We start from the raw sequence: 15,630 nt of genomic DNA, 5'->3' as shown, positions 1-15,630 counted from the left end.
TAGAAGTCTTACCAACACGATATTTTAGTTCTACGATGGTTTCGCCTTCTCTGCTTAATTCTGTTACTTCACAAGTGTAGTTTCCTAAGACGGCATCACGTTTATCCATCGTCAAAGAGGCAATGCCATTTAGTAATTCTGATGGTGAGATTTTTGCACTAGTAAAGTTATCGCTGGGCTTGGACTTTTGCTGACCTCCATCAAAGATGAAAATGTCTTTTCCTTTAAATTTCCACTTGACATATAATTCAGCAATGCTCTTCGCCTCCATGTTATTAACAAAACATGGGATGACAACAGTTTGATTGCAAACGGTGTATTCTACAGATTTGGTTGTATTAAATATTAGCTGAGCTGAACCTGGAAAAGAGAAATAAAATTGTTTCATTTCATTACAGAATTCTATACTATGAGATTTTACATATGTTACAAATCCTTAAGATAAAGAGAAGTGCTTCTATTGTTCACTTAAGCAAGCAAGCAGCTATAGAGAAGATGGGCAAGGTTAAAAAAAGAAACAAATTATTTTAATATTAACATGCACAGCTGATAGACAACACTGTACACCTCTTCCTTATTCATTCCTGGTAAAACAAAATATACATTCTCACACATCTTGGGAATAAATTCAGCAACTGTGTTAGAACATGCAGGTGTAGTATCTGGCTTTGGAAGCTTTGATGTAATCATTACTGTCTTCTGATATATGTAGAAAAATACTATCCTTCCTATGAGAACATTTTAAACAGAAAATAAAACCAAATATTATATTCAGTCTTAACTTCTACACACTCCTCCAGATAGAACTTGCTAAACTGATATGAAGTTTATCTCTATCCCTATGTTGCATTTCCGAAAAAGGTGTCAGGCTCTACTGTACTTAAATATAAAAAGTAAATCACATGAATCACATCACATCTTTCCACTAGGATGGAAAGTCTTAGAATGCTAAGGAGAAGAAAACATTCTCTATGGTTATTTTCCCATTGCAAAATACAGACAGCAACAGACATTTTGTATGAGAGTATTATAAAAGATTATACACAACTGAATGGTATTTTCCCACTCCCACATTTCATTGAAACTAAGGAACAACTTCCAAACGTATATCACAGGTATCTCTTCCTTCTAGAAATCATAAACCACCCAAAATAAAGCTAAGATGCAAGCTGAAACCAAGAGCAGATACTGCTAATAAGTAGCATATATTCCATCAACTCTTTTCAACAGGATAAACTACTGGTGGTTGCCTTATAAAAGAGGGATTGAGAAATGCATCATCTTTCATCTAAAATGTGTAAAAATGTGGAGAAATTGTAGTTGTCTTCCATATTCTTCAGCCATTTATCAACTCTTTCATCTAAGTAGTTCCTTGGTGTTTCTCTCAAAAAAAGCACTAACAAATATAAATAAAACCTCAAGTTTAATCATTCATCTTTAAGAATTTTTTCCTTCATCGGGGCACATAGGATGTTATTACTCTAGGAACATAATTACTATTCAATAAATGCCCACTCAATTGAATGCTAGGATGCAGAGTGGAATATGAACTGAACAATGTTCAAGAAGCCTGAGAACAAATCCCATCTCTGTCATTTTTCAGTATGCGCCCTTAAGCAAGTCTCTTAACTTCTCTATGCCTTGGTTTACTCTCTGTTAGTAAGAGGATCAAAAACAAACACCGGGCTGCTTCACAGAATTGTGGTCAGCATGACAGGAAAAAATATGTTGGCAAGTACTCTCTAAACAATACTGTGCTATAAATATGTAGGGTGATACTATAAAAACTAAGCACTATACAGCATTTTAATGTAATGCTCCAGACCTTCTCTGACTGGCAGGTCTAAATTGTTACATTGCTGGGAATCTGCAGTCTGAATCAATCCTGTGGGCATCCATAGCTCACCTCTCCCTAGTTCTTTATATTTCTAGCCACCCAAATATCAGGAAGCCCCAGGCAAAACCTGGACTTCCGACTGCATTCTTCAAAACCTTGGAGTGGTAAATTATTTCCCCTGAGAAATAAGCATTAGGGGGAGACTATAGTGTACAAGGAGAGAAGAAAGTGGCTATGATGTTGGAATTAGAAAGGAAGGAAAGTGTCAGAAAATATGGTCAACGATTTTGAAATGGACAAAAAGATTACTGGGAGTCCTTTCAACGGAGTGCTGGGCATTGTCTGACAGATCCTTTTCGAGTATCTGATTCTATAGGGGCTGTGCCTTTTGCTAAGACTGGGCTGCTTTTACAATTTTGTAAGTTGGTATAAAACTGATGGTAATGCGAATGATTCATATCCATAGAGATACAAATAAGTTTTGTTCTGCCATTGATTTCCACCTGGTGGAAGAGAGGAATTTAAACAATTACATTTTAGGGACTTCCCTGGCGGTCCAGTGCTTAAGGCTCAGTGCTTCCACTGCAGGGGGCACGGGTTTGATCCCTGGTTGGGGAACTAAGATCCTGCATGCCTTGCAGCGTGGCCAAAAAAAAAAAAAAATTACATTTTATTGCGCTGAGGACACTGACCAATTTTGCATTTACTCACAAATTCATTTCACCATTCCTGATTTCCCATATGTACATGTGTCTATTCTTCCAATTCTCTTTTAAAACCAAGATGGTTGTACCGTCTTGCTGGTTTGCTTATTAATGTGAAATAAAAACTCTGACACATGTTCCTTTTATGTTTGTTTGAGTCAAGATTTTACCTTCTAAAAATTATCCTTTAATTAAAGAGATACAAGTGAAGAGCTAAGTTATCCCAGCGATCTTTTTTAGAAGTGGTAAGACCGCTTCTAAGTAAGAAGCAGTCAGCAAGCACTCCACGATTTCATAACTTATGTTTAGAAAATGAATTTTCTAAAGAATACAGAAAGCACTGATTATACTGTGTTATTTGTTGTAATATTAATGCAAACATTTTTGTAGCTGAAGCAATTTAAGTAGAATAAACGCTGTCAATAAACTTCAAAGTGAAATTCACCTGGATAAACTATAATTTGAATACTCCTTGCACTAATAATTAATAAATAAAGATAGTCCAAAAATGTTGCTCCATCAGCTGTTAACTACAACTTCATCCTCTATAAACATTTGTTAAAAAGCTATTAAGTAGTAAAATTATCTGATTTGGTTTTTCTCTATTTTGCCTACTGCCTTCTGATGAAACAGCAAAGTGAAGAAATGATCTAAAATATACAGAGCAAATAAAGGATCGTATAGATAATTATCATGAATAAGTAAGTTCTGAATAATCAAGAAATGCCTACAGCAGTCTAAATCAGAGAGAAATTGATAAGTATAACCATCAGCAATGCCAGAGTTACAGATAAATTAACAAATGAAATGAGAAAACTAACATATCAAATGCCAAAAATATTGGACCTTACAACCTCTGTGACTACAGACCACCAACTCAGACCATCTCATACCACAGTCCTCAAAACAGCTGCTATACACTTGCAGAAAAGGCTTAATACATGATACTCACAGTACACAGGCCTAGGTCAGAAATGCTAACATGCAACAAATGTTTATTGAGAATTACCTGATCTGAAACACTGTGACAGGATGTGGGGATACAATAATGGAAAAAAATGTAGGAATTATCTTTAAGAAGCTTAGAATTCTCACTTGGGGGACTGATACATACTTTTTATAACCCAAGGTCATAAGGGCTGTCCTTCCTGTATGAAGTGCTATGGATGGGCAGGAAAGTAATCAGTCTTACGGATTTCAAAGAAAATGTTTGTTGGGTCTTCCCTGGTGGCACAGTGGTTAACAATCTGCCTGCCAATGCAGGGGACACGGGTTTGAGCCCTGGTCGGGGAGGATCCCACATGCCGCGGAGCAACTAAGCCCATGTGCCACAACTACTGAGCCTGAGCTCTAGGGTCCTTGAGCCACAACTACTGAGCCCGCGTGCCACAACTACTGAAGCCCACGTGCCTAGAACCCGTGCTCCACAACAAGAGAAGCCACCACAATGAGAAGCCCGCGCACTGCAACAAAAAGTAGCCCCCGCTCACCGCAACTAGAGAAAGCCCACGCACAGCAGCGAAGACCCAACGCAGCCAAAAATAAAATAAAATAAATAAATCTATTAAAAAAAAAAAAGAAAATGTTTGTTGCTACTAAGAGAATGACAGAAGATTGCCATGGACCCTGACCATTTAGGCCTTCAATCTTTTATCGTTTCACATGTTCCACATAAAAGTTCTCTCCATTGTAACAACTCTGAAATCACTCTCCTTTTGCAAGAGCTTATCTTATACTCTCCGAAGGAGCCCTCTCTCCCTATTTCAAGTTGAGTCCTCCAGATAAGAAACCAGAAGCTTCCAATACTTCCACCTATAAATTTTCCTGCTACCCCAACTATCCACACCTCTCTTCCCCTCACTTCCTCCTCTTCAGAAATGAACCCTGTCACCTGAGAGCTAGTTTACATTTCTGCCCCACACTCATCAATCTCCTCGAGGACTTTCCCTCGTTGACTATCATCCTCCGACATCCCTCAAGTTCATTTACAATAGGTTTAAAAAAACTTTTTTAAATGCTTGAATATTAGCCAACTGAAAAAAAAAATCCCTTGTACTTGTCTCTGTTTCCTAGCATCCTAGAAAGATAATCTACATGCATTTCTTCACCTCTTACTCACTTTTTAAATCTCTGCCACTTGGCCTGCACCTTGCCTTTTTTCACTACAACCGCTCTTGCCAAAGTCACCAATCATCCCCTGTGAAAACGGAATGCACATGGTTCACTCTTTATCTTGACTTCTCTACAGTTCTTGAGCCAGTGGGCAGCTACCTCCTTTCTTGCTCTTGTCTCTTGGCTTCTATGTCTCTGGATTTCCTCCTAGAGCCTTCTCCATCTCGTTGCAGCATTTTTTCTTTATTGAAATCTATTCCTTGACTCACAATAAATATTAGGTTCCTAAGGACTTCGTATCCAACACTGCCTCCCCACCCCTCCCCGTCCCAGTATTCTCCCTTACTCCAGGTTTTAACTACCCACACATTTTATTTAACTAGGCCTCATCTTTCTCCTTAACTGCAGACCTTGGAAAGCCAACTGGCTGCTATGTGTTTCCACTTGGATGCACTACAGTTACTTCAGAGTCAACATGTCCAAAACTCTACTTACCCTCTGCCTACCTTCATTCCAAATCCTCACTTCCCTAAAGTATTTTGTATTATCTACCAGTCAACCAGATCTGGACCTACGAATCACGCTGGATTCTGCCCTCTCCTTAGCCATGGAGAGTCCTTGTTAGGCTCAGCCTATTTAACAGTTCCTAAATCCAATGTCTGTTGTATGAATTAATTAGACATTCATCATTTCTGCCTTGAACTATTGCCATACCCTCCTAACTAGCTCCCTGCCTTCAGCCTCAATGTTTCCCCATCCCAGCCATGTATTTTCCACAGTTCCCAAAATAACTGTTCCAAATGCAAATATACACTCTTTTGCCTAATATACTTTAACAGCACCCGCCGCCCCCTGACTTTCAGGCTAAATTCTAAGGGTATTAGCATGGAATACAAACTAGGTCCTTCAAGATCCTGTCCAGCTCCACTTCCTGTACTCCTTCATTTCCAAACTAAGCTCCAATCATAATGACCTTCTTGCAATTCCATGGATATGCAAATGAACTCTCTTCTCCATGCCTTTCCCCCCACACACAAGCTGTTCCCCAGCCTAAGGAGGCCTGTACCTTTCACTGGGTGTTCAGGTAAGAGCACAAACTTTGGAATCAGACCTTGGATGGAGATTTAGCACTTCCTAAGTGTATAACCTTAGGCAAGTTACTTAATTTCTGTATCTAAGTTTCCTCATCTATAAAATGTGCATGGTGATAGTGTACACCTCATAGAGATTTTGTTAAGATTTAATCAGATAAAGAACATGGAGTTCTTCTTTCAGTGCCTTTCACATACACAGCAAATGTTCAATAAATGGCAGCTATAGTTCACTAACTTTGGCTCTTCCTGAAAGCGCAGTTGAGACGTTCAATCCTGTCCCCTTCGTTGCTACTACTCAACTGTATTCATCCCTCCTTATTGCTCCCACTGCCCCCTCTTCAAGTGCTGTCACTGCGTTTACTATCAAATCTTGTAACTACTGTTTTACTTTACTGATCTCTCCTTTAGGATCAAAAGATAGTAATGCAAGGACAATGTCTTCATTTGGTATCCTATGGATGTAACCCAGGGTCCAGCAAGTAGGACTTAATACATTTCTTCTGAATGTAAAAATTTAAAGTATGAATCCCAAGAAAGGAAAATCTAAACATCGTATCAGGGAAGAGTCACTCTTCTTCCATATTTCAAAAGAATCCTCCACTGTTTCTTACTTCTATAGACCTGATTACAGTATCGTGAAGCTACATATTTTAATGAAAAATCTAAATCAAGTCAGTTGCAGATTGGATGGAACAGTTCCTTTAAAATTACTTGTCGTGTCTAAGAATGCTCTTCCTACCAGGTGGTGTTTAAACTGGGCCTGGAAGGATAAGTAGGAATGTCATAGAAAAGGAAGAGCTTTCTAGGCAGAGTACATAATGAGTACAGAGGAATGAAGAAAGAGAATAAACGAAGGCTGATGATTATTCAGGTGAGCTCTAGGAAAGGGGGCTGGAAAAGATGGTTAAGAAGTATTGTAAAGGCTTCTTTGAATGTCATTCTGAGGAGTTTGGAGTTGAAAACATAAGCAGTAGCAAACCACTCAGACTTACTTACATTTAAAAAAATAATACAGCAGTATGAAGGGTGAATTGCAGGCAGGAAAGGAGATGGGAAAGGAGATACATTAAGAGATCACTGCAGTAATCCAGGCAAATGACAACTGAAGAGAAGGCCAAAAATTACAGTAAAAAAACAAAAAAGTATAATTGATGTAAGTCAGATGTGGGAGGTAAAGGAGAAGAAGAAAGAAGAACTGTAAAGTTGTTAACTAAAAAACAAACAACCCAATCCAAAAATGGGCAGAAGACCTAAATAGACATTTCTCCAAAGAAGATATACAGATTGCCAACAAACACATGAATGGATGCTCAACATCACTAATCATTAGAGAAATGCAAATCAAAACTACAATGAGGTATCACCTCACACCAGTCAGAATGGCCATCATCAAAAAATCTACAAACAATAAATGCTGGAGAGGGTGTGGAGAAAAGGGAACCCACTTGCACTGTTGGTGGGAATGTAAATTGATACAGCCACTATGGAGAACAGTGTGGAGGTTCCTTAAAAAACTAAAAAAACTACCATATGACCCAGCAATCCCACTACTGGGCATATACCCTGAGAAAACCACAATTCAAAAAGAGTCATGTACCAAAATGTTCATTGCATCTGTATTTACAATAGCCAGGACATGGAAGCAACCTAAGTGTCCATCGACAGATGAATGGATAAAGAAGATGTGGCACATATATACAATGGAATATTACTCAGCCATAAAAAGAAACGAAACTGAGTTATTTGTAGTGAGGTGGATGGACCTAGAGTCTGTCATACAGAGTGAAGTAAGTCAGAAAGGGAAAAAAAAATACTGTATGCTAACACATATATAGGGACTCTAAAAAAAAAAAAATTGGTTCTGAAGAACCTAGGGGCAGGACAGGAATAAAGACGCAGACGTAGAGAATGGACTTGAGGACACGGGGAGGGGGAAGGGTAAGCTGAGACGAAGTGAGAGAGTGGCATGGACATATATACACTACCAAATGTAAAACAGATAGCTAGTGGGAAGCAGCCACATAGCACAGGGAGATCAGCTCCGTGCTTTGTGACCACCTAGAGGGGTGGGATAGGGAGGGTGGGAGGGAGACGCAAGAGGGAGGGGATATGGGGATATATGTATATGTATAGTTGATTCACTTTGTTATACAGCGGAAACTAACACACCACTGTAAAGCAATTATACTCCAATATAGTTGTTAAAAAAATTAAAAAATAAAATAAAATAAAAATAAAGTTGTTAGCTAAAATATCAATAGTATGCATAACTAGTTAGACTGTGGATTAACTATAGAGAAAAGAGATTTAAGAGATATAGGGGTGAATATTCTTTCAATATTTAATAAGCTGAGTATTAAAAGTACCTGTGGTGCAATGAAATGGAGATGTCCAGTAGATCCCAGGATATATCAATCTGGATTTAAGAAGAAAAGTCTGAGCTACAAAGACTTGGGAATTACCAAGAATATAGGCGGTAATTGAAACTGTGAGCATAAACAAGATCACCCAGAGAGTCCTTGCAAAGCAAACAGAGCAGGTACCAGAGAATAAAGTGTTGGGGAATACCAATATCTGTGGAGCAAATAGTTAAAGAGGAACAAACCAAGGATGTGAGAAAAAGAAGTGACAGAAGTAGGTGAGGCAGCAAAGAATGCCACTGCAGACACCAAGAAAGGGTCTTAATATGGACAAAACAGATGTCAAGCAGGATGAGTAAAAACAGCCTCTAGAGATTTAAAATTTCACCATTACCTTCTTTACCTGCAGCAATGTCAGCAGACTAGGGACTCGGCAGTATAAGAAAGCAGAGAAAGAAGGCAGTGATGGAAAGAGCGTGGAGGCCGGGACAAGGCCAAGGTTTTTTTGGTTGTTCTTCTTGTTTGTTTTTAATATGGGGTGAAACTTGAGCATGTCTGCTAGCTAAGATGAAGGAATCAATGAAGAAGGAAAGACCTAAGGTACAAGGCTTAAGGATTAAGGTGATTAGGCAGGTCACCAAGATGGTGGAAGTGAAAGAGCTGTAGACAGGGGATCCTTTCCTTGGAAAGTGAATAGGAACACTTCTGACACTGGGTGAAGGAGGAGAATGAGATGAACATTGCCTAAGATATTATAGACAAGTTTAGTAATGGTGGGCGGGAAGTTGAGAGAGTCCACACCACACATCACTATTTTTGGCAGTAGAGTAGGAAGTTAATTATTTGCTTGGAATGGATGTTCAGGATAGGGGTAAGAAGCCCCAGCAGTCACTAAGGTGAATGAAGCAAAGCTCGTTGAGTAAAGACACGTGCGAGAAATGAATCCTACTAATATTTGCCATCAGGCTTGGTCTCTGGTATGAAGAACTGGAGTCTCAAACTGAATTGGGTTAGAATTAGGGTCAAAAGGAGGATTTAGTCAGATCTCTCCTCAACAGAAACTAAAGTCTGGGGTAAAATGGAGATGTCCACACCTGTTTAGTTCTGACTCAAACTAATCTCCCACTGGGTTTTAAAGTGGCCTCATGAGAACAGAAATGGTCAACCTAGAATTATAAGGCCCGGGGCAGTTTAAAGTCAGTAACATCCAGAATTACAGCATTATCAAGCACTTAAAATATATTAAGTACTACTGCGGTATAAAAACAAAAAATCCCTTCTCTTCATAAACTACACTTTAAGTTATTAAGAGGCATACAGTCCGAAATTTGTCTGTATGTCCAAGAGGGCCTTGCAAAATGCTTAGAGCATAACATGGGCTCATACTTGCTTCAAACAGGAAAAGCAATTTTGATAGACCCTGCACTTGCCAAATCCCTTGCCTTGCTTTTTAACCTATAAGTGTGACATGTTTTCAAATATGCACTTATTCTCCTAATCTAAATCTTAAACCCTGGGATTGACCAGATTCTGAGTCTTATACAACTGCTCCATGGAGATGGAATAAAATATTCAGAGCAGGGTGTAACTTCTAATTCCTGTTGCAACTCCATGTAACCACAAAGAGGGAAAATTCAGGTTCTATTGTCTTAGTCTAGGTATATCAGAATCAAATTTCCTGGGTGTTCTACATTTTTTTTACTTTATTACTACAATGAGTTTAGCAAAATTGATGCTACACTATCATTCTTGTTCTTTTATCATAGAAGAAATATCAGCACTAGTACACAAAGTGAAAGTTGCTTTATCACAACCCAAGAGTGCATTATATTAGGCTGAGGCATAAGATATAAAAATATAGAAATTTTTCTCTTGTATAAGAAGGTATGACAGCAAAAACCTAAAAGATGGGTAAAATGGTTATATGAAAACTACGTCACAAAAAGAACATAAATGTATTAAAAAACAATGCCTATAGTAGCTAGAGTTGAATTAACATCAAGGAATGCAAACTTAGTTTTAATAATGCATTTTGGATTTAGAATGTTTATCAATTTTGGGAAAACCACCTATTTTTCATCTTTAGAACCTGGCCTTTCAAATCTCCATTAACAATTCAGTGGCAAAGATAAAACTTCTGCCGAAATACAGATGACAGCATGAGCAAATGTCCTAATGGTAGGCATTTAGTGTAATGCTTTAGCATACTGTCTCTAGACTGCTGGGCAGCCCCGGAAATAAGTACTTTTAAATAGGCATTTACTTCCTTAAAATGGCAAATTGTGGTTAAAAGTAATATATTCTTTAGGAGAAAAGAAAACATTTTTGTATGAGCAAGCCAAATGACTAATAGACTTACACAATAAAAATGTTTTTTAAATCATGTGTACCTTTGATTTTAAAAACTCACTTTGAACAAAGAAAAATCATTCAACCACTGATAAGACAGTTCATATCTCTGTCCTTATTTGAGTAGAGTTTTATTTACCAGTTAGTGAATACCACTGAAACTGCTGATGTGCTTTTAAACAATGTATAATTGGACATATGGGGGAGGGGGGAGGAAAGGAGAATAGTAACTCATTCTACATCTTGTAAACCAATAAAGGATGTTGTATTTTGCCTGTAATTAGAAGGAATGGGCATTTTAGACAACTTCCTTTACTACAAAGATCAATGGAAAGAAACTGTAGTGGTTACCAGGAAGGAGCCTTTGATTAACAATCATTTATAAATGAAACTGAAAGCAAATCAAACCTGAGTACAAATAAACATACAAATCCATGACTACCTTACTCATTATAGAATCTAAATTCAGTCTCCCAAATACTTTGGTTTATAACTACTTGTGTTCTGAGACTGTTAACATCTCTTCATACATGTTCTTTTAAAACTACATATTAAACACACATGCATAAAAATCCATTATATCTATGACAAACACTATCCCTTCCTGTTTTACATTCAACACTTAAATGCATAATGCCTCTGGTTTTTTTTTCAGGTTATTATTAACTAAGTACAATGAAATACCATAAATTCTGAATTCCAAGACTCTGTAGGGACTTGAGCACACTACTGTTGTACGTAAATGAGTGCTAATTATATGTGATCATACCTATTACTAAAAGAGGCCTAACCATCTCTATCCCCAAAAGTACCATTCTAGCGCTTCTTTCTAATCTACTTGAAAATAGGACCCCGTTTTTAAAACAGTACATGATTTACACTTTTTACGCTTCAAACTAGCTTTGAGACCAACGGTCTGAATTAGTAATATTTTATTACAAATTCATAATCGGGTTCAATATAAGGCTTTCTGATCATACAACAGGTTTCTGAAAGCAGTATTATTTGAGCTATAATGATAGTAATGGGCAATAAGCCGTTAAGGATAACAGAAAACACTACCTTGCCTAATATCAACCCTTCAGATAACAGAGATTGATTATTAGCAGCTCCAACATCCCAGGCGGCTTCAGAGTGAGGAAAGAGCTAAGCCGGGACTTAAGGGCATTTTGGAAATAGCTTGAAGTCACAAGCCTTTATGAATGGCACAGTGAGCCTAATAACCCGTTTAAAATCTAATTAACTTAGCATTCTAGAATAAAATGTAACAACTGCTTGTTACTGTTACTCCAACTCAATTCTGAATTTTACAAAAAGTTCACAAGAGGCTCTATAGACGTGAAGTGTGACAGGCACTGTAGAGCCACGAAAATTCCCATTCCTTCCTCAGTTGTTATAGACGAAGCACACGTTTTAAAAAAGCGAAATGGATTCCAAAAGCTTGGGGGGCCAAAACGACTTTGGCGTCGAAAGACACCAAATCCCACTCTGCCGCAAATATGCTTTGACTAGAGGTTACTGTCTTCATACTTCAGGCGAAATCTGGATTACTTTTAAAACGGTTCCCCTAAAAAAAGTAGGAAAACTTGAACGTGCAATTCGTACTGTATTAAAGTGGATGATGGGGCGTGGGAGTAGCGAGAAAGAGTTTCCATCCAGGAAGCTTATATCTAGGGTATTAAAAAAAAAAAAAAAAAAGGAGCCAGAAGAATCTTCTGATTAAACGCTGGGTTGGAAATGAAACTTAACTGTGTCCTTTACGTCCCCTTAACTCCTATGTTCAGGTGGGAGGGCAAACAGGAGAAACCCCTTCTTTCAGACTTCGCCAAAATGCGCACTTGCATCGCATGAGGCTCGGGCCCTCCCACTCTCCCTCCTTCAACCCCAAATGCGTTTAAAGCACTGAGGAGACAGAGGGTGCGAAAGAGGGGGGACCCTAACAGCTGCCAACCCCTCGCCTCTGATCGCGCCCTTTCTCTCTACGGCTAATTTTTGCGCGAGGTGCACGGTTTGGAGTCTTCCTCAGTGTGTGCATCTGGAGGTGGAAAACAGGGGAAGATGAGCCCCGCTCTCACCCAGGGGAAGAGGAAGAGGAGGGAAAGGAAGCAAAGAAGTGGGCGCAGATTACCCGCGGGGCCCTCCTACGTCCGCACCCCGCTCGTGCAGGGCCCGCGTGCCCCGCGCCCTGGCCACCCTCTCCAGGCAGCCGCCGGGCCAGAGGGGGCGCAGCCCACACACCCGCGGGGGCGGCGAGACACTAGCCGCAGAACCAAGAGCGAGTGACCACTCACCGCAGCGCGCCGAGCCCAGCAGCAGCAACACCACCAGGGGCCACATCTCCGCCCCCAACGCGGGGTCGCCGCCGCCGCAGGTGTCTGGAGCAGGCGCCGCCGCCGTTACAGGGAGGACCGACCGCCGCCTCCCGTCACAGTCAGGACCGGGTGCCCAGGCGGCTTGGCCGCGCGCAGGCGCGCTCCCGCCGCCCCACACCCGCTCCCCCTCCCGCGCGGGCCGCGCACGCGCGCTCGGCCTCGCCCCCTCCCCGCCGCGAGTGCTGTTGACGCGGCGCCTTCCCGACTCGCGGCTTCGAGTTCCCACTCCCGCCAGCTCCCGGGCGGTGGCGCGCGCCGGGCTTCCCGGTCACGCCCTGCCGCCCCAGTCCCCAGCACCCCCGTCAGTGTCCCCGCCCCCCACTGGAGGCTGAGCGCGTATTCCCACGCTCACCGGGGCCTCATTGCCCCTGTCCCTGTCTGCTATTCCCTTTTGCCTCCCGCACCGCCGTGGGCCCCACTGTCCTCCCTCCACTCGTCCTCTCCTGCTTTCACTCCCATCCTCACGCTTCAGGAACTACCGCCCCCAGGCGCTGCTCAGCCGGACCGCGGAGCCCCGGCCCCTCTCGAGCCCATGATCACTCGCCTCTCCCGGGGTCCGACGTCCTCCTGCGCGCTTGGACCTTGACGCCTCCACGCCTCTCACTTCTGCCCGTTTCCCCCGAAGCTCCGCCGCCTGCCGCAGGAGCTCACACCGCGTGGGGGCGTCCCTACGCTTCCCCCCGCGGGCAGCGAGCCGGGGGCACCGCGCCGAGGGCGGGCAGGTGGCGGGCGCCTGTCCGCAGGGAAGTTCCGCTCGCCCGTCGTGGGCTCCGGCGCCCTCCTCGGTCCACCTGTCCCCATCTGCTTTTGTTTTCTTAGCGGCTCTCGGTTCTCAGCTTTTTCTCGCCTTGTTCTATAGTGTTTTCAACCTTTGAAGGGGATTACTCAAACAAGTTCCACTCGCGGTGGTAAACACTTTGCGATGTGGTTAATTCTGGAACCCTAGGGGCGATCAGGCATGGTCGCAAACGTTAGCAGAAGTAACCAAGATGTCCCTTCCTGCAGAGTCACTGGGCCTGGTTAGTGATCTCGCCCTGTGCACTCCTCTGCGCAGTTTGGGTTTAGCTTGCTTGAAAAATGGGTTCAAAGTGCGGCTCCAAGCCACAATATGGACAAGGGCTTTGGATAGCTCACCGAATCACACAGGCCACATCATTCATACTAAAGCAAAAGCCCTTTTAGAACTACCTTTAACATTTACCCTAAACGATGAAAACTCTTGTCAAAAAGTCACGCTCTGGTGACTACTCTGATGGCGTGCGTATCCTGTCCGCTCCCTTGGTTGCTTTTCTCTTACGCCGGAAAACAAAGCAATTTCCCACCGCAATATTCCACTCGTCCAAATCCTCTACCCATGGCACTTCCTCCATTGCATCCCCATAGTAATAACATCCAGGAAATAAAATTACCACTCTGACCCTCTGTAGCAGTGTACTGTATAATATACTGTGTAACTCTTCCCTATGATTATTTTTTGTGTAGACCTCTTCCCCACAGCGTTATCAATTCTTTAAAATCAAAGAGGGTATTTTAAGTATTCCCTTCTCCATGACTTCCTGTTGAACTGGGCAGACAGAAGGGGTTTTATAAAACTTGTTGATGTGACTTGAGGCAAGTGTTGCTCCAGTGAAATTTGATAGTTTTTTAATGATTAAAGAAAAAAAAGAGAGAAAGAGAGAAAGAGAGAAAGAGAAAGAAAGAAAGAAAGAAAAAGAAAGAAAAAGAAAAAGAATTGCCTTGCAGATATCTTATTAAAACAATGGTTAATAATTATGGTAGTAATGATTTGAATGGCAGCCTTGACACCCTGAGGCTACCAAGGAGACTGATGGATTCTCCTCCCACTGCTGCTTATGTGGATACAAAAGAATCATCCATCAGACTTTGAGCATTCGGGACATTGTGTATCACAGAGCAGCTGGTTGGCTAAATAAAGTTGTCTGCTGTCCCTGAGATCAACCAACCCCCCTAAAGCTGAAGAGTGACTGGGAAGGACTGTCCCCAGCTTTCAGAGGTAGAGATCAGTGATGCTCTATTTTATCCTGGGAGCTGCTGAGGCTATGTGCTTACTGTAGCTTTGCGCAGCAAATGGAGTAGGCTTCAGTCAGGTAAAGGAGAGGCCACCTGGGTGACCATCTCTGCTCTTAGGAATCTAGCTGGGATAGGTTTTGCTGGTGGGGCAGGAGGAGGCCTGTTCCAGGAGAGACAATCCAAAGCAACCTACGTAGGTTTGATGATCTTCTCTCTGGGATAACCTTGGGCTCCTTTCCCTAGTATCTAACCACCTCACATTTGTGTTTCCCTTGTAACATTTGCAAGCATTTTTATTTGGATTTTGAGCTCATCTTATCTTTACGTGACGGGTTTTCTTGGATGGAAGACAAGGGAGTAGTGCATAGAATGTTTTGAACAGAGGTAATACACATTAGGTATATTACCTAAATTAATCTTCATAACAGCCTTAGAATGGGTATTATGATCTTCACTTTAGCCATGACAAAGGGAAAGAGGGACGATGAGCACATTGCCTGTGGTTCTGTGTGATACTTACCTCTCATTTGCGTCTAACTCCCTTGCCCTCTTTTTCCTACTTTTTCTTTTCACTCTGTAATGTCAAAGATGTTATAGTTTCCCCTTTGTAGATGAATAAACTTACAACCCCCAAATAATTGCTACCCTTTACCATTATCAACACCCTTACAGATGAGGAAAGTGAAGCTTGCTCACAAGCTCAGGGAGGGGATGGTGGTTGGTCTGACTCCAAGGCCAATGAAAATGTTCACAAGCTTCCCTTCTGAATTC

At 41.5% G+C, this 15,630-nt stretch overlaps 1 protein-coding gene across 3 annotated transcripts in view; it reads right to left on the bottom strand.

Annotated features, from left to right (window-relative positions):
- CD47 (CD47 molecule) overlaps positions 1-12,965 on the bottom strand; it is a 52,904-nt gene extending 39,939 nt beyond the window's left edge. For all 3 annotated transcript variants that reach the window (XM_007187140.3, XM_057545146.1, XM_007187141.3), the window contains exons 1-2: positions 12,748-12,965; positions 13-360 (exon numbers count right to left, since the gene is read on the bottom strand). In XM_007187140.3, coding sequence (XP_007187202.2) covers positions 13-360; positions 12,748-12,793 — 394 coding nt within the window. In that variant the 5' untranslated portion in view covers positions 12,794-12,965. The remainder of the gene's footprint in view (positions 1-12; positions 361-12,747) is intronic.
- Between the last annotated feature and the right edge of the window lie 2,665 nt (positions 12,966-15,630).

The sequence above is a fragment of the Balaenoptera acutorostrata genome, chromosome 4 (assembly GCF_949987535.1).
Source record: "Balaenoptera acutorostrata chromosome 4, mBalAcu1.1, whole genome shotgun sequence".
NCBI lineage: Eukaryota > Metazoa > Chordata > Mammalia > Artiodactyla > Balaenopteridae > Balaenoptera > Balaenoptera acutorostrata.
This window is presented reverse-complemented; position numbering and strand designations above follow the sequence as displayed.